We start from the raw sequence: 22,165 nt of genomic DNA on the forward strand, positions 1-22,165 counted from the left end.
GTACACACTATTGAATTTAATAACTTTTATAACATTCTTTAGTTTTAGTTAAGATGGTAACTTATTAATATATTGGTATATATGGTGCATGTTATAAAAATGTATATCTATAAATAAGATGTTATGTTGTTATCTCTTTAATTTGTTGAGCTCGGTAGGAAAAAAAAAAAAAGCAAAACAAAAAGACTAAATTTCAAAATACGTAAATTTTTATTAGAGTTATTAACATACATATGTCACCAATAAATTAATTATTGACCTAATAAATTCTAAGGCATAATATTTATGGATGTCAATGTACCCCATCCCCGTTGGGGATCCTCGTCTCCTATGAGGACGGGGACGGGGACAGGGAACAATTTCAGGGAACGGGAAATTTTACAAACTCTCCGATGAGGACGGGGATACCCTTCCCTGCCCCGCCCCACCCCCAAAATTTAAAAAATAAAAAATAATAATATATATATATTATTTTAGGATTAGGAATATTGAATATTTGAATGTGTATATATTGGAATAATACGTGTACTGTACTACTGTGTATATAACAATAATAAATCAATACAATTCATAATGTTTGAATGTTTTACTATTTTTAGTTTATATTTGCTATTTCGAATTGGAATTTGAACTTCATTAGTTCGTATGTTATTAAAAATAGTTGAATTTTAATTGTCATTTCAATTTTTTCCTTTTTTAATATATTTTAAAAACTTCTACTAGTTTCAGACTTTCACTATGAGTTGACTGGGGATGGAGATTATTCCGATCCCCGTCCCCGCCAAATTCTTCGCGGGGACGGAGATGGGGAATTTTTTCAAATTCCCGCCGGGAGCGGGGGAGGGGACGGGGAGTATACTCCCCGTCCCTGCCCCCCCCCCCCCCTCCCCCCATTGCCTTCTCTGGAGTAACAAATCCAGAAAGACGTCGGGGATGCCTTCCCTCTGTGGGGATTAGGCTTTTTTGTTTGTTTTATTTTCCGGGGTGTCGCCTTTCCTATATGTGTCAAAAAAAAAATAAATAAATAACACTAACGGAGTGCTTGATTGGAAGGAGAAAATTAGGGGAGAAATAAATTGTAGTTCCGTGGGAAAAGAATAAGGTATGAATAATATAAGAATTCAAATTCTATTGCTTGGTAAGTATTTTGATTAAAAAATTATAGATCAATTTCATATATTTCAAAATAAAATATCGTTGCCTAAGAGATTCAAACTCTCGCGGGGAAACCCCATGTACTTAGCAGGCACACGCCTTAACCACTCAGCTAAAGCAACCCTTTTTATTATTTAATAGGTAGGAATATAATTATTGAGAATTGAAAGAGAATAATGCATTGTTTTTTTGTTGCTCGAGTTATTTATTATTGAGTTCTACTACATGTACTCCAAACCTTATTGTATCAAATTTACTTCATGATGTGTCGAACACTTGGTAGACTATTTTCTTCATGTGGGTCCCTGTAAATGTATCTACATCAAAATTTTAAGGAGTTAATGCCACATGGGATCCTCCGAGTATAGTGGTTTTGCCACGTTTAATCCTAAACTTTCAAATTGACCATCTGTGGTCCTTCGACTTTCAAATTTAACCATTCGTGGTCCATGTTAACCACCAATGATCCTTCGAGTTTCAAAATTTAACCAACCGTGGTCCTCTTGAAAGGACCATGATTGGTTAAAATTTAATAGTTGAAGGACCATGAGTGGTTAACTTGGACTAGGAATGGTTAAATTTGAAAGTCGAAGGACTACAGATGGTCAATTTGAAAGTTTAGGATTAAACGTGGCAAAACCACTATACTCGGAGGATCACAGATGGTATTAACTCAAATTTTAAGTGTGAAAGTAAAAGTGGTAATAGAGGACATGAGTACATATGATATTTTTTTTCATTGCCTGATCGTACTTGGACCCAATTTGCTACTAGGTCTTACACTCAGCTCGACAAGTCGAACTCAGAGTTAATAAGGCATATGACTCAAGATGATCAAATAACCGGCTGACCTAGTAGTTCGGACATATGCATCTAAATATAATCAGCAATTAAAATGACGTTAGAGTTAAAATATACTTAGTAAATTATGTGATGATACATATCAAAACGAATTGTAGCAAATACAATTTAGCCCCTAACCAAATCAAAATAGGGAAACTGAAGTTTGTGACACATCCGTGCAGACATAACGTCTCGTGCACACTTGATAATACGTACATCTTTGACAGAACAATTGAGGACCCAAACACAAAAAGCAATTAATGCACATTTCAAAGATCTTTGACGTCTCGTGCACACTTCATAATATGTAGTTTATGTACGGACATTAATTGTCAAAGACTACATGTATTTTTTTTTAGGGATACAATTGTGTGAGATTATCTCACGGATCCTTATTAGTTAGAAGGTTATGGTCGAGTCGGATCAATATGAAAATGTTAATACTTATACGAACAAATGTAGTACTAATAAAAAATAATACTTTGCGGGCTGACTCCATAATTTTAATTGTATCTGATTAGTGACAGATTTTTTAATCCTTCGCAAAATATTCGAGGTGAGATTTTTTGTTTTTACATTTTAGCGACGGATTTTCAAAGCGGGATTTTTAACATTTTATCAACTGATTCTCAAATTTGTCTCTAAAATTACAAAGTTGGCGGTTTTATATTAAACATTTGAGCGACGGATTTGTGCATACGTTGCTATATAGTGACGAATTCTCAAATATGTTGCTAATTTTACCATCCGAAATGATTTTTACATTTTAACTACAAATTTTTTAATCTATCACTAAATATACAAGAAATAATTTCTTTTCCATTATATTTTAGTGACGGATTATGAAATATGTCAAATCTAATTTGATCAATATCTCATTTTTCCTATCATTGTTTGATATATCTAAATCTTAAATTTTTTAGTCTAGGGCGATTAGAGGAGTGATAAGAAGAATCGTTAGGGTGTTGTCGATTTCTAAAACATACATTAACAAATCTTATAGTTAATAAAGAGATACTAGCTAGTGAAGCAAAGATTATGTTGTAGAGTTGTAGATATGGTATATATAATATGATTAATTAATTATATGAAGAAGAGAGGGAGGTGGTGCATGTATAGGATATTTACATCTTGTATCGCACATTAAATGATGATGGGCATATATTTATTGGAAAGTGGAATGAAATGCATGCCCATGCATGTAGGTCTTTTTAATATCAACTAATGTGATCTGTTTTTTTTTTTTAATTTCTTTTTAATTGAAAGAAAGAATAATGAGATATTTTTGTTATTCATGATGTTGTTATCTCTTTAATTTGTTTAGCTCGGCAAGAAAAAAAAAAACAAAAAAGAAAAAGGCTAAGGTCATATTTGGCAAAATAGATAAGGCTTGTTTGATCATTATTAATTGTTTGACTTGGTTAAATAATTAATATAAGTGTTTGGTTAATTAGCTTTTTGTAACAGCTTATTTATTAATCCATAAGGCTAAAATTCAAAAAAGTTAATCAAAACAGTTTTTTGAGAGAATTATTTTGTATATAATCAGTCATTAGCTAACCACTAATTTACCAAACATCTTTCTACAATCAGCCAATACTATCAACTAATCAAACTCACTAATCCAATCAGCTCATAGCTATACACCATCAGCTATTTATCAAACACCCTTAAATTTCAAAATATGTAAATTTTTATTAAAGTTGAATTGTTATTAACATATGTCATGATAGGACTTTCATATGCTACACATAGTAAAAAAAAATTCACCAAATAAATTAATTACTTGAAAAAAGAATTTTTGGATATGTGTCAATCTTAAAATTTCAGTAATTTGAAATCCAATATTTATATTCAATATTATTAGTCTATAATTATATTGTTCAACGACATGCTTGAATAAATATCAATCAAAACAGACGATAAAGCATAACATCAAAGATTGCAAGCTTCTTTTTTTTTTTTTTTTAGAAAGTAATAGTAATAATAAAAGATTAGCTTATCACTCCATGTTTACCTACTTCACTTTTCTTTGTTGTAATAATTTCCATTTTTGTTGTATTACAATATAGTATGAGTCAATGGCTCCTCCACTGAGACTCAAATCCACGACCTCTCTTGGTGTCATTAGACCACAAGGTCTTGGCTTCCTATCATTGTTGATATATATCTAATGTTAATTTTTTTTTTTTTTTTTTTTTGTTGCTTCTGATGCATTTAATTAGAAGAGGAATAAGAAGAATCGTTAATCTTCAAAAATTTATTTTGATCGATGAAAGGTTTGTATAATTAGAACAATGAAGACTAAGGTATAAAGGATCCTAGCATCAGTTATAACCGATAGATGCAAACCACCTTCAAGAATCGTCCCTAAGTCTAGTGCAAAAATTATGAATATGAGAACTGGAGTAAACTTTGTGTATGCATTAACTAACGCTAGATATTCTTGTAGCCCACGCTAAAATGTAATTTCAAATTAAATTAAAGGAAAAAAATAATGATCTATTTAAAGCAAACTATCTCCACAAATTGAGTTTTGCGATCAAAATAATATAAGCGAGACTAAAACAACTCTTGCATAAGTTTAAACAAACGCTATATACCATCAAAACCAACGCTAAATATCATTCATATATTGAAATGTTAAAAATTTGATTTTGCTGATTTCTAAAACTTACACTAAGTCACTAACAAACACTATAGATAATAAATAGTTGTCCCATTTTACTTGTCATGTTTACTATTTATTAGTCAAATCAATTCTTTATTATTTACTTATTTTCTTAATTTCTTTAGTATTTTTAATTATTTTTAAATTAGTATCTTTAGTATTTTTATATTATTTTTAATGTAGTTAGGTTTCTAAATATATAAATTTTATATATTAATATTAAACTCAATATTATGAAAAATTGAATTTAAAATAACTTCAATAAAGTCTCGTTAATTGAATCAGGTATACAAATTTGAGTTTTCAAAAAAAAAAAAAGTATACAAATTTGAATCTGTGATGGTGGCAAAAAGCTCACATTTGTAACATTAGACATGGGTTCATATTATGAGTGATATGGATAATGACACACTATTCAATTACATGAGTTATATCAACCTAGTATTCACTCCTCAGCCTCGTCAACCACTCTACTCATAAGACGTTACATAATAGTGTTACTAAATGTAAAATGGGCTCGATCCTTTTGTAACCAATGTTAAAGTGTCAATTCAAAATAAATTTATTGTAAAAAGGGAAAGACCACAATATTGGTTTTAACTTATGTTAATTAACCGGCTCCATAAATCAGAGGCTAGGGCCTTGTTTGGTAAAATGGCTGTTAGCTGATAGCTGTTTGCTGTTAGCTGATTGTGTTAATTAAAGGGTATAAATAGTTGATAACATAAGATGATTGTAGAAAAGTGTTTGGTAAATTAGCTGTTACCTGATAGCTGTTTGGTATAATTTCTTTTCTCAAAAAGCTAATTGAAAAAGTTGCTTGGAGTAGCTTTTTGAATTTTAGCCTTTTGAAGTTGCAAAAAGTTAATTAACCAAACATTTCTATTGATATTTTAACTAAATCAAACAATTAATAGTGATCAAATAAGCCAAAATTGGCCTATAAGCCAATTTTTTACCAAACAGGGCCTAGGTCTTTCGAGAAATTTTTTAAGAGTTAATATCCAAAATCGTCCTCAACTATAGTGGTTTTTCTCAATTTCGTCCTAAACGACTTTGGTGACCTAATATCGTCCCAGACTTTTGTGTTTCGCTCAATTTAGTCCCATATTTTTGTGTTTTTGCTCAATTTAGTCCCTCATTTGTTATTCTGTCCATTTGGTGTTAAATAAATACACAATTCAGTAATTTTAATATTGGCATCTCTTTACTCATAGACATGTGAACTGCGAAATTCCTTTTTTTTTTTTTTTTTTTTTTTTTTTTTTTTTTTTTTTTTTTTTACGAATTACTCCTAAAACTGCGAATATAAAATTTGATTTGCAGGTCCGGGAGTAATTCTGGGTGTAATTCGTACAAGAAAGAGGAATTTCGCACTTCACAAGTTGAAAGTAAAGAGAGATCAATATTGACATTACTGAATTGTCCCTAAATTTAACACCAATTTTACGGAATAACAAATGGAGGACTAAATTGAGCGAAACACAAAAGTCTGGGACGATATTAGGTCACCAAAGTCGTTTAGGACGAAATTGAGAAAAACCACTATAGTCGAGAACGATTTTGGGTATTAACTCAATTTTTTAATTAAATGTGAGAATTGAAGTAAATCTAGTGTTGTGTTAACATTAAAATATCATTTCAAAATAAAATTAAAATAAAAATTTAGAACCTAGCATAAGTTATTACCGATGTGAACCACCTCCATGAAACAACACTAGGTCTTACATTAAAAATTTCAAAAGGGAGAATTGAATGAAATCTGGTATCAAATACTAGATCCTTTGGTAATTAACATTATAATGTCATTTCAAATTAACTTAAATTACCAAGACTATTTGGTTTAATGGTACCCAGGTTAGCCTTTCATTTAGAAGATGTGAGTTCGAGTCTCAGTGGAAGCGTATTGGTTCCACTAAATACATTGTAATAGAGCCACTTAAGTCAAAACATACACTATATACCATCAAAATGATATGTCTATCTAAGATGTTCAATGATTGAAAATATAAAAATGTGGTGACATTTTTGTAAAAATAATTGTGCATTTGAAAAACAATTGATAGTAAATTTAGTAAAAAATTTCAAAATGCACAATCAGTTATCCACGAATGTACAATCATGCATTACAACAGGTACAATGGTAATTAAAGAAATACCACTGCGTTTTTAACGAAAATACTTAATTGACAGGGCATTTAGTTGATGTTTTCATATGCATAATCACTTATCCGTGAATGCACAATTGGACATTATAACCGAATACTTAATCAATTATTCAGACATTATTATTATTATTATTATTATTATTATTATTATTATTAAAAGACAAACGAATTATGAAAAACATACAAACAAATTAATTCATCAACACAATTCTAGATTACCACTTTTGATGGTTCATGGTTACTTGATACTGAATTCAGTTCACGTGTGGTTGAGTGTCTTCCGTACGGTTGTGCGGTTAAATTTGAGCCATTGATTTTGCTTAAATCAACATTCAGGATTACCAAAATTAAAAAAAAAAATGTGGTGGCAATTTTATAATTTTTGCATCTAGGTCAAATTTAAGGTGCGTTCTTAAAACAATTGATAATTTTTTATTTTTTATTTTTTTTGCTTAAGGTACGTGAGTTTTGTGCTTAAGGTACGTAGGTTGTGTACTTAATGTGAGTAGTTGTTGAAACTTAAGTGTGTGAGTTTTGTGCTTAAGGTGCGTAAGTTGCGTGAAACTTAAGGTGAACCATTTTAAAATCTTAGGTGCGTGGTTTGTGTGCTTAAGGTGTGATTTATGCTCTTAATGTGTTTTGTTTGTGTGCTTAAGGTGCGTGGTTTGTGTACTTAAGGTGCGTTCTTCGTACAACCGCATAGGAACCCTTCTCCGCATCAGAATCCTTCTATATATATATATATATATATATATATATATATATATATATATATATATATATATATATATATATATATGATGTGCTTGAATTGTACACATGCATTCAAGTCGATGGTTAGGTTTACACAATTTACCATATAAATCCCCTGCAGAAGCTAAGCTTACCATGCACTACTTATCTTCTTCAAGTAAAGTAATTTATTGGGATGAGAAGGAAGTATGGGTAAAGTAATTGATTGGGATGAAAAGGAAGTATGGGTATATATGTGGTTATGTGCTCGAATTGTACACATGCAATAAAGTCGGATCTGATGGTTAGGTTTACATAGTTTAGCATATGTAGGCCTGGAACAACGAGATAAACAAAAAGCATTAATATGATTATAATAATTATGGGATGAAAAATACAATACATATTCACAAATAAAATAACCATACTTTAATTAAATGACACTGTCGTTATACAAGATATAATAATTACACTTTGGTCTCGTTATACAACAGGACTAAATGAATACAAATTACATAGTTATATATCTAGTTAATTATAAAATTTTAATAGTCAAACACCAAATGTGATTTATATATAATAATTAGGGAAACAGACCAAAAGTGAAATTTTCAATAATAATAATAATAATAATAATAATAATAATACTTTATTTATTATCTCTTCTATCTACCCAAACCCATATTCTCATGTCAGATCACTTAATAGAAGAGAGAAGAAGTAGCTTACAATCTTCTCCCATAGTCCCATCCTCTTAATAGTCAATTTCACTTTTTATTAATTATATATACCAACTTCTTCAATTCAATGCATCTCATCTACCTTTCCACTTCCCCATCATTCCATCAATATATGCATAGATCAGAGACAACATATAACTTTCCTATACATGCACTACCTCGTATTATCTATACCTACAACCTACTACATGCATAATGCCCCTCACTACATAGTAATATAGTATCTCTTTATTACTATGTGTAATTTGGATGATATGATTTTAGGGTGGAGGGTGGTATTCTACTTTGGATGGATGTGTGAACTATACACAAAGTTTCTTGTTTAACCAAACAGCTGGTCTTCAAAAATTTAGTGGTATATTGAGCAACGACAAGTTCCAAAATCCAGGTTGCAATTTTATATTTATATATTTTATTTGTTAGCTATACTACTTTATTTTTATTTATATATAACTAACACATAAATGTCTTAGATTTTTTCAATTGGAATAAAATAATGATAAGGTACTGTGATGGTTCATCTTTTACCGAAAATTCAAATAAAATATATAATGTAAGTAAATTAAAATTCTATAGTTTTTTGATTTGATTAAAGTATATTCTGTATATATTATTTCTTATCAAATTTTTGTTTATATATATGTAGGGTACTAAATTGTACTTTAAAGGAGCTAGGATTTTGGAATCCACTTTGAAAGTGATGTTGAAAAGGGAACTGAAGTCCGCAAAGAAGGTAAGGATTTAAGAGTTTTTCATTTAATTTTTTGATAATTTAATTACACTACAATTCTTTACTTAACTATTTTTTATTATTTTTAGATTAAGGAAACACATTCTTAACTATATTCTTCTCGGTTTGTTATGTTTATAAAATTCTAGGCTCTATTAGTTGGGGAATCAGTGGGGGGTGTGATTGCCCTTTTTTTTTAAAGGCTTTAATATAGTATTTAAGTTATATTATTATTAATTAACGGGTGCGTTTGCGTGAATCAGAGACCAACTAAGATGTTGCCCACATCTTGCACCTCCAAATTCCCTCCTGCAATGGTAATAAAGCTGCAAATTATATCTCAGACCAAAGTCCATTATACACATTATATGATAAATTGATTGATTATATCTATATAACTGCTTATAAGTTATAACTTATGTTTTTTGGTTTTTGCAGTGCTTTTTCGCACAAAATGTACAACAAGACATTAAAACTCCCATTTTCTTCATCATGTCGGAATTTGATTATATTGAGGTTTTAATTTTAATTTGTCTTTTATATATATCATTTATTGAATTTTAAAAATAATTCTCCGCAGAAATATAATCTATTTATTACCATATGCTGTTAAGGCTTATCGTATATATTATTATCTAATTCAGATTGGGTATACAAGTGGCAAATCATTCTACGATGATTGCATGAAAAACAAAACTTGCACATCTGACCAAATTAATGTTATGCAAGGTTAGCGTTGCATTATAATCATTACAATTATTTTCATTAATTGCAAACAAAATTTACTTTTAAAAGTATTTCATTTTGCATTACACAAAAGTTTATATATATATATATATATATATATATATATATATATATATATATATATATATATATATATATATATATATATATATATATATAATTATAATTATTGAATTTCCATTTTAATTTGATTTGTTATTTCAGATTTACGATTGGAGCTGTTAAGGGTATTGCCAGAACAGGACAACCGATCATCAATAAGATTCTTGATCTTATCTCGCTATGGCCATGTCCATACACTTTATCATTGGTATGAACCTGCTGCTGGGACTAACAAGGTACACACTAAAATACATTAATTTTATTATAATTAACAAAAATACAATAGCTATTACTACAAGTTCGAACTTCATATATATATATATATATATATATATATATATATATATATATATATATATATATATATATATATATATATATATATATATATATATATATATATATATGATGTTCATGAGATGAAAGTGGCGAATTATTATCTAGTACCAACTAATATTTGTTGTTTTTTTTTTTCTTTTTTAAATTTGAACAGACAATAGCAAATTTCTTTGGAGATTGATATTTTGACCGACAAGTTATGCAGATCATCGAGAAATGTGATGATCCTTATGTTTGCAAATGAAATGCTGAAGTATTGTGAACTTATGATATTATGTGATGAATTGTGGATGATAGATGTTATATATGTGTTTAAAGTTTGGAAATATAATTTATAATCGTTTACCCTGAATTATATTATGTTTTTTTTTTGTCTAATGATATTCGGGTTGGACTTCCATTTGGAAGGTTGTGAGTTCGAGCCTCAGTGGAGGCGTTATTGGCTTTTTATGTTTCAGTATGTTGAGAAAGAATATGAAATACTATATTGTAATAGAGCTAGTAGCATTTTTAAAAAAATATTATGTTTCTTTTTGGTCTTTTAATTTCTTTTCTCCTTATCTTATTATTATTATTATTATTATTATTATTATTATTATTATTATTTTTGCGTTTTGTGTGCCTTTTGTACTCATTCATTAAATGATTCGAGTAGTACTTCAACAATAAATCAACTATTAAGTATAGAGATAAGAATTGAGAAACAAAACAATTAATAATAAATAAGAAAATAAAAGAATGTAAACAAAATAGAAACGAATACTATCATGACAATATCATTAAAGCTATTTTTATTTATTTGTTGTTGATTCAATCATACCAAAATATTGAGACCAATTGATGATTATTTATAATTCACACTTATTTTTTCATAAAAATTCTCCAAAAATGAAACATTCGTCACTGAGTAAAAAGTTGGATTCATACAAAGTTGTTTCATATGCCACCCAACGAATGAAACAATCATATCCCAATCTACTTATCTATGAACAACAATCAGGCGTGACATTTCCTATCTCTTTTGGGCCTAGATCAAACATTACATATGTAAGCATTCCTATTCTACACTGCTCAGAAGGTCGGTGAAAGTTTGGACATATTTGTGAATCAATACGTGCTTAATTGCCTTTCACTTTCATTAGCATACGAAAACCTTATTGTGTTATAGGCCAGAAACAAACCTAATAAAAAATATACCTTAAAAGCCACCATTCTTTGATCTATTTGTTTTTCCTTTTCGTTCTCTTTTGAGTGTGAGTAAACCCCGTCTTGTGATCCTAGCTGGTAAAGGACCACAAGGTCGAGGTAAACCAGCTTAGGTTACCCATAGCTGACCGGCTCAAACCAAGAAGGCAAGGATTCGAACTCGTGACCTTGTGGTTACAAGTGTGGATCACTTGCCATCTTAGCTGGGGTTACCCCCACTCTTTGCTTTTTGTTTGTACGGGTCGTCGTATTTATTTTTGTCAATAATAACAACACAATCTTATTAATAAGCATTTGAAATACATGTATGCATGACTTTAAGTTTATGAGTTACAATTTATCATTAAAAATAGGTAATAAATTAAACCCAATAAATAACCTACGTATGTTAACTATAAATTAAATGAAATATTTATTATTTGTAATAAACAATAAATAACTTAGGTACGTTAAAGATAAATGAGTAAATTCCAGGCCATTTGATGTGGCATACACAAGGCTATCATTTGTTTATAAAAGACAAATTTTTTCTGCCCCTAACTCCACACCTCGGCTAAATAGGATATTGAATGAGTAAATCTTGACGGTTCAACGTCTCATTAGGTGAGACTTGAGAGGACAAATGTTTGGTGCTCACAAGGAGCCAACTACATTTGATGTAACATCTACACTGCGATTGTCCGTGTTCGATCATATATCCATTATAAACAAACCTACCATTAATTTTTCTAATAGGGCGTTTAGTTGGAAGGAATTGCAATTTCATTTCCACATAATTCTCATATAATTCTGAAGGTAACCAAATTCCTTTGTTTGGTTGGAGGTAATTTCAATCCTGCGGAATTGAAATTCCCTCATTTTCTTGGAATTAGAATTCCATGCCCCTTAGTATTTCAATTCCATGAATTTTAAGAATAAAAAAATATAACTTTGAGACAAAATTACCCATATCTTGTTTAACCTAAAATTTAATTCCATAAATTTATAGTGTGTCTTCTTCTTCCACTCTCAACACAGAACATCAATCAATATATCAACCTCAATCAAATGTGTTATCAAAACTCCCTTATTTATTTTATTTCTTTCGTTATCCAATAAGTGATGGATTGGGAGTATAGTGCATGGCATATTAGAATGTTTGGTGAATGGCAAATTAGTTAAATTGTAATGATAAATTGCGAATTACGTACATTAACAAATTGCAATCAAAATGCTAAAATAATCATTACAAGTATTTTCCATAATTGCAACCAAAATTTACTTAAAAAATATTTCATATTTTTTTAATAAAAATTTACTGAATTTTCGCATTTAATTTGTTGTGTTATTTCAGATTTATGATTGGATTTGCTGAATGTATTGCCAGAACAAGACAACCAATCGTCGAGAGGATTCTTAATCTTATCTAGTTATGGCCATGTCCATACAGTATCTTCTCATTGGTATGAACCTGCTGCTGGGGCTAACAAGGTACACATGAAAATACATGCATTAATTTATTATAATTAAAAATAAATATACAATAGCTATCAGTACAAGTTTGAACTTCATAAATAAATGATGTTCATGAGATGAAAGTGGCGAATTCTTTTCTAGTGCCAACTAATAAGTTTTTTTTTTTTTTTAAACAGTTAATAACAAATTTATTTGGAGATTGATATTTTGACAGAAAAGTTGTGCAGATCATCGAGAAATGAGATTATCCCTATGTTTGCAAATGAAATGCTGAAGTGTTGTGATGTTGTGTCACTTGTGTGATGAATTTTTAATGATAGATGTTATATGTGTGTTTAAAGTTTGGATGTATTATTTATAATCCTTTTAACTCCAATTATATTATGCTTCTTTTGGTCTTTCCTTGTCTCCGTATTGTATTCTAATTTATTTTATTTTTTGCGTTTTGTGTGCTTTTGTCCCCATTCATTAAATGAATAGAGTAGTACTTAAACAATAAATCAATTATTAAGTATAGAAATAAGAATAAATAAGAAAATAAAAGAATTTAAACAAAATAGAAATGAAAACTATCATGACAATCATTAAAGCTATTTTTATTTATCTGTCGTTAATCAAATCATACCAGAATATTGTGTCTAATTGATGATTATTTACAATTCACACTTGTTTTTCCATAAATCTTCTCCAACATAGTAAAATTCCTCAGTGAGTGAGAAGTTGGATTCATACAAATTTCCTTCGAATGCCAACCAACGAAAGAAGCAATCATGTCCCAATCTACTTATCTGTGAACAACATTCAGGCGTGACGTTTCCCAACTCTTTTGGTCCTCCATCATACATTACATATGTAAGCATTCCTATTCTACAGTCCTCAGAAGGTCGGTGAAAGTTTGGACATATTTGTGAGTCAATACGTGCTTGTCTTTCACTTTCGTTAGCATACGAAAATCTTATTGTGTTATAAGCCAGGAACAAACCTAATAAAAAATGTACCTTGAAAGTCACCATTTTTTTTTTTATCTATTTGTTTTTTTTCCTTTTCGTTCTCTTTGCTCTTTGTTTGTGCGGAGTCGTATTTGTTTTTCTCAATAAGAACAATGCAATCTTATTAATAAGCATTTGAAATACATGTATGCATGACTTCAATAAGTTTATGAGTTACAGTTTATCATTAAAAATAGGTAATAAATTAAACCCAATAAATAACCTACGTATGTTAACTATAAATTAAATGACATATTTATTATATGTAACTAGTATTTTCACCCATGCGATGCACGGAATGAAATTGTTGTAATATATTAAGAATATTTAAATTGATATATATTTATTTAAGAGTTAATTTCACCAGATGTCGTTTATCTTTCATGACAATTCCAAATTTAATCCTAGACTATAGTTATTAATTATTACAATTTATTCTATGTTACAACTCTTACGTTAATATTCTTACTATTATTATTAACACTTAATTACTTTTAGATATTATTATTATTATTATGAGTTTCTTTTCAAGTACTGTTAGTATATAATGGTCGTGAGGCACAATAATAATATAACCATAATTAAATATTCTTGTATTGTATCCGGAGTTAATGCCATTTTTGGTCCTAGACTTATTGAGGCATTGACAATTTTCATCCTGCATAATTAAAATTGCCACTTAGTAGACACTGTTATTGGTCGTTGGATAGTTTTGATCCTCCGTCAATGAAGCCGTTTGTTGACCGTGAATTAGAAGGGCTTTTCTGTCTTTTTATGTCTTATTCTTCTAATCTTGTTTAGACCAGCGCTGTTGTGACTCCTGTGAGGCGAGATGGCGAGACTTGGCGGCTAAGTAGTAATCGTCGGTAGTGAGTAGCAGCGAGGTTCTTCTCCGGCGAGTTGTGGGTACGGCAGCGAGCATACGAGGCAGTAACTCCTTCCGGCGACGGACCAGTAAGGCAGATCTGGCGGTGCAGCAACAGATCCGGCGAGGTTGGGACCTTCACCGGTGGTTTTTGGTTCCGGCGAAGCAGAGAGGGCAGCAGGTCGGCGAACCCTCCCATGGTAAATAGCAGTTGTAGATGGCGTGATGTAGAATTTGCACCTGTAAGTCCTCCCTTCCATATTGACCACAAATATCCTTTCCATCTCTCTCTCTCTCTCTGACCACAAATACTTGGTGCACAACCTCAAAAACTCTGTTATTCTACCTAAAATTCATTGAAGTTTCAAGCTGAAAATGTGGAATCCGCCGCTCCCCAAAAATCGCATTGTTTGAGGTGTTGGAATGGCGGGTGTTGACTTCCTGGCTGCTGTAGCTTCATTCCCCAACCCGGATGATAAAATTCGGAGCACCAGCTTTGAGGTTTAAGGAGGTGGTAACACTGGCAATGCTTTGATAAAACCCGGATGATAAAATTTGTCTTGGTCTTAATCCAATGATCATATCTAAGGTTGCTGATGACTCGCATGGCGAAAGAATACTTGATGAGCTTGAAAGGGATGGTGTTGATACATCTTTTATGGTGGTGTCCAAATGAGGAAACTCACCATTCACATATGTCATTGTTGACAACCAAAAAAAACAAACTCGCACGTGCATTTTCACTCCAGGATATCCACCCATGATATCTGAGGGTCTACATACCCAAATCAAAATTGTCTTCAGCGCTTGGAGTAAATATTGTCTACTTAGATGGAAGGCTGCATGAGACTGCTTTGATTGTAGTGCAGGAGGCAAAGAGTAGGGGCATACCTATTATAGTTGATGTAGAAAGGTTAAGGGAGGGGTTGGGTGATATTCCTGACTTTGCTAGTTATGTCGTATGCTCGACAAAATTTCCACAGGCATGGACTAACGCCCTTTCTATTCCAACTGCACTTGTTTCCATTATCTTGAGATTGATGTCAAATGTAAAATTCGTGATTGTTAGTTGGGTGAAGATGGTTTCTTAATGTTAGAAAGGACTGAAGCGGATAACCTCAGTTTGAAGAAATGGATGTAGCAGTGACCAATGGATGGAGAAATACAAGGATTAGAACATAAAAAGACAGAAAAACCCTTCTAATTCACGGTCAACAAACGGCATCATTGACGGAGGATCAAAACTGTCCAACGATCAATAACAGTGGCTACTAAGTGGCAATTTTTATTATGGAGGATGAAAAGTGTCAATGCCCCAATAAGTCTAGGACCAAAAATGGCATTAACTCTTGTATTCCGTGAGTCACAATAATAATATAACAATAATTAAATATTGTTCAATTCTCTATTCTTCTAGGATTTCTATTACCATCATTAATTATTTCCAAATTTACCATAATTAAATAATTTGACCAATTATAAAGAAAGATTATTAAATAATGCACGGGACAATTGTTTAATTAAAAATTTTAAAAATTCATTAATAAAACATAAGGTTCTCATAGTTTTTTATTAGAAACTCTTTAATAAAGTATTTTTTTTTTAGAAATTGGTGGGCCAAACGCCTATGGCAGTTTGCGGTGGATAGATCTCGAAAAAATACGCGATTTTAAAAAAACATTTGTCCAAAACGGACAACGGAGTCAAAAGTTATGCCTTGTCGAACTTTTGACACTTTACAACTTAAAAAAATATATAAAAAATTAAAGGCCGGTTCAGCTGGCGAGGCGGCCGCTGAGGAGGCCGATTTCGGCCTTCCTCGCCGCGGCCAGCGGCACGATTTTTGCAACACTGATATATATAATAGATATAGATTAGAATAAATTTTATAATATTACAATAAAATTTTAACCCAGAATTATTGTAGAAATCAATATATTTTATTGGGAAGAGAGATTTTTTAGGAATTGGGCGGGAAGTTAAAATTTCAGAATTTTGTTTTTATATATAGTATGGATTAGATTAGATGTGCAAAGAGAATTGTATTACACTATTTTATAATTTTAGAATAGAATTTTTACCCAGAATTATTGTACGAATGGGAAAGTAGAAATCAATATATTTTATTGGGAAGAGAGATTTTTTAGGATTTGGGCGGAAAGTTAAAATTTCAGGATTTTGTTTTTATATATAGTATAGATTAGATTAGATGTGCAAAGAGAATTGTATTACACTATTTTATAATTTTAGAATAGAATTTTTACCCAGAATTATTGTACGAATGGGAAAGTAGAAATCAATATATTTTATTGGGAAGAGAGATTTTTTAGGATTTGGGCGGGAAGTTAAAATTTCAGGATTTTGTTTTTATATATAATATAGATTTAAAAATTCATTAATAAAACATAATGTTCTCATAGTTTTTTCTTAGAAACTATTTAATAAAGAATTTTTTTTAGAAATTGGTGGGCCAAACCGCCTACGACAGTTTGCGGTGGATATATCTCGAAAAAATACACAATTTCAAAAAAACATTTGTCCAAAACGGACAACCGAGTCAAAAGTTATGCATTGCCGAACTTTTGACACTTCACAGCTTTTACCCATAATTTTTGTACGAATGGGAAAGTAGAAATCAATATATTTTATTGGGAAGAAAGATTTTTTGGGAATTGGGCGGGAAGTTAAAATTTCAGGATTTTGTTTTTATATATATTATGGATTAGATTAGATGTGCAAAGAGAATTGTATTACACTATTTTATAATTTTAGAATAGAATTTTTATCCAGAATTATTGTACGAATGGGAAAGTAGAAATCAATATATTTTATTGGGAAGAGAGATTTTTTAGGATTTGGGCGGGAAGTTAAAATTTCAGGATTTTGTTTTTATATATAGTATAGATATAGATTAGATTAGATGTGCAAAGAGAATTGTATTACACTATTTTATAATTTTAGAATAGAATTTTTACCCAGAATTATTGTACGAATGGGAAAGTAGAAATCAATATATTTTATTGGGAAAAGAGATTTTTTAGGATTTGGGCGGGAGGTTAAAATTTCAGGATTTTGTTTTTATATAAAGTATAGATTAACAGTAAATAACTTAAGTACCTTAAAGATAAATTAGTGAATCCCTGGCCATTTGATGTCCATGGTATACACAAGCCCATCATTGTTCACGAAAGACGAAATTTTTTTATCCCTTGACTTCACACCTCTGTCCAATAGAATAATGAATGCGTAAATCATGACAGTTCAACGTCCCATTAGGTGAAATTTTAGAGGACCAAATGTTTGGTGCTCACAAGGAGTCAATTACATTAGATGTAATATCTACACTGCGATTGTCACTGTTGGATCGTGTATTCTTTGTAAGCTTACGTTTATTTAATTTTTAAAAAATACTATTTTTCCTACTAATAATGCTTTGTTTTTTTGTTGCTCAACCTATTCATTGTCAAGTTCTACCACATGTACTCCCAAATCTTACTCTCTCAAATTTATTCTCTGATATGTCGGATATTAAGAGCATCCTCAAAGGAGATTTTACCTAACTTTTAGAATAGTAAAATTTTGCCTAATGAGTTTTTAACAAATAGGGGTGTTGCTTTTTGGAGAAATATTTCTCCTCCAACGCTCCAAGGTTTTGTCAGAATTTTTTGTTTAAAAAAAATAAAGAAAAATATATAGAAAAGCAGGTCCACTCAATTGAAGACTTTTTTTTTTTTTTTTCAATTTATTTTAAAATTCTTGTTTTTAAAAAGTTAAATTATTGTTATTAAATTTATGTTTATTATTTAAATTAAATTTATATCTTTAGATATGTTATATGTACATATTAACGTATATTCATATTAACGTATGTTCATTCATAACACTATCTCCATATTTACGTATGTTCATTCATTTATGTTTATTTTAAAATTATAAATTTATAAATCAAATAAATAAAGAAATAATTAAATTATGGAGATAAAATGGTGGGTCTACAAAAAGTTGTGAAAAAACTTAAAACTAATGGGAAGAATAATTTTTATGATTGAGTGAGATAGTGGATGATGATCTAGATGTTGGGGTCCACAAAAAATGGAGAAAAACCCCCAACTACTGAGAATGCCCTAATAGACTATTTTCTTCATGTGGGTCCCTGTAAATGTATCTAAATCAAAATTTTAAGTGTGGAAGTAAAAGTTAGAATAGAAAATGTGAGTACATATAGTATTTTCCTTCATTGCCTGATGTCACTTGGACCCAATTTGCTACTAGGTCTTAGTGCAATAGTTATGATGTGCAACCGCATGCACCATGCATGATGCACACGATTGCAAAACGACGTCGTTTTGACTAAAAACACGCGTCCCATTCAAAAAAAAAAATTCAGTTTCGATTTCCTTCAACATCATTATGTTGTTCATTCATTGTGGATATTTAGTTCATTCATTCTGAATTTTGTGTTATTCATTCACTGTAGATATGTAGTTATACATTTGTGGATATATAATTTAAATTATGCATAAAAATGCTATTGCCCGGAATCGGACCTGATTTTTTTTTTTTTTTTAGTGGGACGCGCGTTTTTAGTCAAAACGACGTCGATTTTGCAACCGTGTGCACCATGTACAACATAATTTGCGGTCTTAGTGTCTTACACTCAGCTCGACAAGTCGAACTCAGAGCTTCACAAAAGTTATTAATAAGGCATCTGTCTTGCAAGTTGCGACAAGTCGAGCTAGGAGCTCGTCCGAGTTATTAATAAGGCATATGACTCAAGATGATCAAATAACCAGCCGATCTAGTAGTTCGGACTTCGGACATATGCATCTAAATACAATCAATAATTAAGATATCGTTACAATTAATTGTACTCAGTAAATTATTCGGTGATACATATAAAAACGAATCGTATAGTAGCAAATACAATTTAGCCCCTAACCAAATCAAAATAGAGAAACTGAAGTTTGTGACACATCCGTTCAGACATAACGTCTCGTGCACACTTGATAATTTGTACATTTTGACAGCACAATTGAGAACCCAAAAAAAGAAAAAAAGAAAAAAAAGAAAAAAAAAAAGCAATTAATTCACATCTCAAAGATCTTTGACGTCTCTTTCACGTCTCGTGGGTCACTTCATAATATGTAGTTTATGTTCGGACAAAAATTGTCAAAGATTACATGCATTTTTTTAGGGTTACACACAAGTGAGACCGCCTCACGAATTCTTATCTTTGAGAAGGTTCGGATCGATTGAGTTGTATCAATATAAAAATGTAATATTTATACGGACAAATGTAATACTAATCAAAGACAATTTTTTGCAGGCTGACCCCATAATTTTAATTGTTTTTGATTAGCGACAGATTTCAGCTGAGTTCGTTAAATATTCAAGGCAAGAATTATTATTTTTACATTTTAGCGATGAATTTTCAAATCCATCGCTAAATTTATAAAGCGGGGTTTTTAACATTTTAGTTATTGATTCTCAAATTCTTCGTTAAAATTACAAAGTTGGTTTTATTTTAAACATTTTAGCGATTGATTTGTGCACTCGTTGCTATATAGAGAGAGGAATTCTTAAATCTTTCACTAATTTTACAAGCGGAATTGATTTTTACATTTTAGCGATAGTTTTTTAATCTATCACTAAATATACAGACATAATTTTTTTCATGTTGCACTATGGCAGATTCTCACAGAAATTTTTTGATAATTTAATTACACGTACTACAGTTCTTTACTTAACTATTTTTATTATTTTTAGATTAAGGAAACACGTTCTTAACTATGTTACCCTTATCGGTTTGTTATGTTTATAAAATTCTAGGCTTTTTTAGTTGGGGAATCAGGGGGGGGGGGGGGGGGGGTGTGTGGCTGCCATGTTGCACTGTGACAGATTCCGACAAAAACTTCCAAGCTCCGCCCATGTCAAATGTCTTTCAGATGGTTGATATTTTTTGCTGCGTAAGTTTCATTTTTACTTTTATATTATTCTAAATTAATTTATTTTAAATTTATCATTTTATTTACCGATCTAAGTTTTGTTATGATTGTAAAATTTGTGCCCAGAAAAAAAAAGCACAACTTTGGGAGCAGAAGTTTGTTTGTATCCATTTTCGAGGGAGTTGTGAATTTACATGTATAGCCTTACACACTCTTTAATATAGTATTTAAGTTAAATTATTGTTATTAATTAACGGGTGTGTTTGTGTGGATCAGAGACCAACCAAGATGTTGCCCAAATCTTGCACCTCCAAATTCCCTCCTGCAATGGTAATTAAGTTGCAAATTATATCACAAACCAGAGTCTATTATACACATTATTATATGATAAATTGATTATATCTATATAATTGCTTAGAAGTTATAACTTATGTTTTTTGGGTTTTGCAGTGCTTTTTCGCACAAAATGTACAAGAATATATTAAAATCCCCATTTTCTTCATCACGTCGGAATTGATTTTATTGAGGTTTTAATTTTAATTTGTCTTTTATATATATCATTTATTGAAATTAACAAATATTCTCCGTAGGAATCTATTTATATTATGTTTCTTTTTTAATTGGTCTTTTGTCCGCATTTATTTTTCTACATATACAACCTACGCCTACAGTAAGACTTGAACCTTAGACCTCCAACATAAAGGAACAATTGGATACCAGTGGATCACAAACTACTTGTCCACATTCATGATTATAGTAGTACTTAAAACAATAAATCAATTATCAAGTATAGAAATAAGAAGAATTGAGAAACAAAACGATTAATAATAAGTAACAAAATAAAAGAATTTAAACAAATTAGAAATGAATACTATCATGTCAATCATTAAAGCTATTTTTTTTTTAATTTTTTATCTTAGGGTTGGGGTTCAACCTTTTGGAAGAATTAAAGCTATTTTTATTTATTTGTTGTTAATTCAATCATACCAGAATATTGAGTCTAATTGATGAATATTTATAATTCACACTTGTTTTTCCATAAAAATTCTCCAAAATAGTAAGATTCCTCACTGAGTGAGTTGTTTGAATCATACAAATTTGCTTCATATGCCACCCAACGAAAGAAGCAATCATGTCCCAATCTACTTATTTCTGAACAACAATCGGGCGTGACATCTGCTATCTCTTTTGGTCCTCCATCATACATTAGATATGTAAGCATTCCTATTCTACACTGCTCAGAAGGTCGATGAAAGTTTGGACATATTTGTGAGTCAATACGTGCTTGCCTTTCACTTTCGTTAGCATACGAAAACCTTATCTATCATTATAATAAAGCACTAAGTTTCTGCCTAAAAATTTCTCCCGCCCACACAAAACGGCAGCGTTTAAAGCCATTAAACAATTGCAGTCGTATTAAATGCTATTCACACTCGGTTGCAGATCCTGAGGAGGCTTAGCCGAAATAACTCCGGGAA

At 30.6% G+C, this 22,165-nt stretch overlaps 1 protein-coding gene, 1 long non-coding RNA gene and 1 other non-coding gene across 5 annotated transcripts; 2 read left to right on the plus strand and 1 right to left on the minus strand.

Moving 5' to 3' along the window:
• Nucleotides 1-1,195: 1,195 nt before the first annotated feature.
• TRNAS-GCU lies at nucleotides 1,196-1,277 on the minus strand. The gene has a single exon. It is a non-coding gene; the product is annotated as a tRNA-Ser (tRNA).
• A 7,246-nt stretch (nucleotides 1,278-8,523) lies between these two features.
• On the plus strand, nucleotides 8,524-13,145 carry LOC109167212 (pectin acetylesterase 7-like). Of its 3 annotated transcripts, none has more exons than XM_019316200.1 (9): nucleotides 8,527-8,697; nucleotides 8,783-8,862; nucleotides 8,956-9,042; nucleotides 9,303-9,356; nucleotides 9,478-9,555; nucleotides 9,684-9,768; nucleotides 10,024-10,124; nucleotides 10,382-10,403; nucleotides 13,087-13,145. In XM_019316200.1, exons 2-9 carry the CDS (start codon nucleotides 8,806-8,808, stop codon nucleotides 13,089-13,091), a joined length of 489 nt encoding a protein of 162 aa, XP_019171745.1. In that variant the 5' UTR covers nucleotides 8,527-8,697; nucleotides 8,783-8,805; the 3' UTR covers nucleotides 13,092-13,145. The 3 variants fall into 3 exon arrangements, with proteins under 3 accessions (XP_019171728.1, XP_019171745.1, XP_019171736.1); XM_019316191.1 differs by having other exon boundaries at nucleotides 8,531-8,697; nucleotides 10,003-10,124; XM_019316183.1 differs by lacking the exon at nucleotides 13,087-13,145 and having other exon boundaries at nucleotides 8,524-8,697; nucleotides 9,991-10,124; nucleotides 10,382-10,736.
• Nucleotides 13,146-20,852: 7,707 nt separating this feature from the next.
• On the plus strand, nucleotides 20,853-21,182 carry LOC109167414. Its single transcript, XR_002051857.1, has 3 exons — nucleotides 20,853-20,883; nucleotides 20,964-21,017; nucleotides 21,138-21,182. It is a non-coding gene; the product is annotated as an uncharacterized LOC109167414 (long non-coding RNA).
• The last annotated feature ends 983 nt before the right edge of the window (nucleotides 21,183-22,165 follow it).

This window comes from Ipomoea nil, unplaced genomic scaffold, assembly GCF_001879475.1.
Source record: "Ipomoea nil cultivar Tokyo-kokei standard unplaced genomic scaffold, Asagao_1.1 scaffold0317, whole genome shotgun sequence".
NCBI classification, from domain to species: domain Eukaryota; kingdom Viridiplantae; phylum Streptophyta; class Magnoliopsida; order Solanales; family Convolvulaceae; genus Ipomoea; species Ipomoea nil.

Coding starts and splice junctions, on each gene's coding strand:
- LOC109167212 (XM_019316183.1), top strand. CDS start 8,806: ATGATAAGGTACTGTGATGGTTCATCTTTTACCGAAAATTCAAATAAA. Junction 8,863..8,955: donor ATTCAAATAAAATATATAAT/GTAAGTAAATTA, acceptor ATATATATGTAG/GGTACTAAATTGTACTTTAA. Junction 9,043..9,302: donor AACTGAAGTCCGCAAAGAAG/GTAAGGATTTAA, acceptor TGCGTGAATCAG/AGACCAACTAAGATGTTGCC.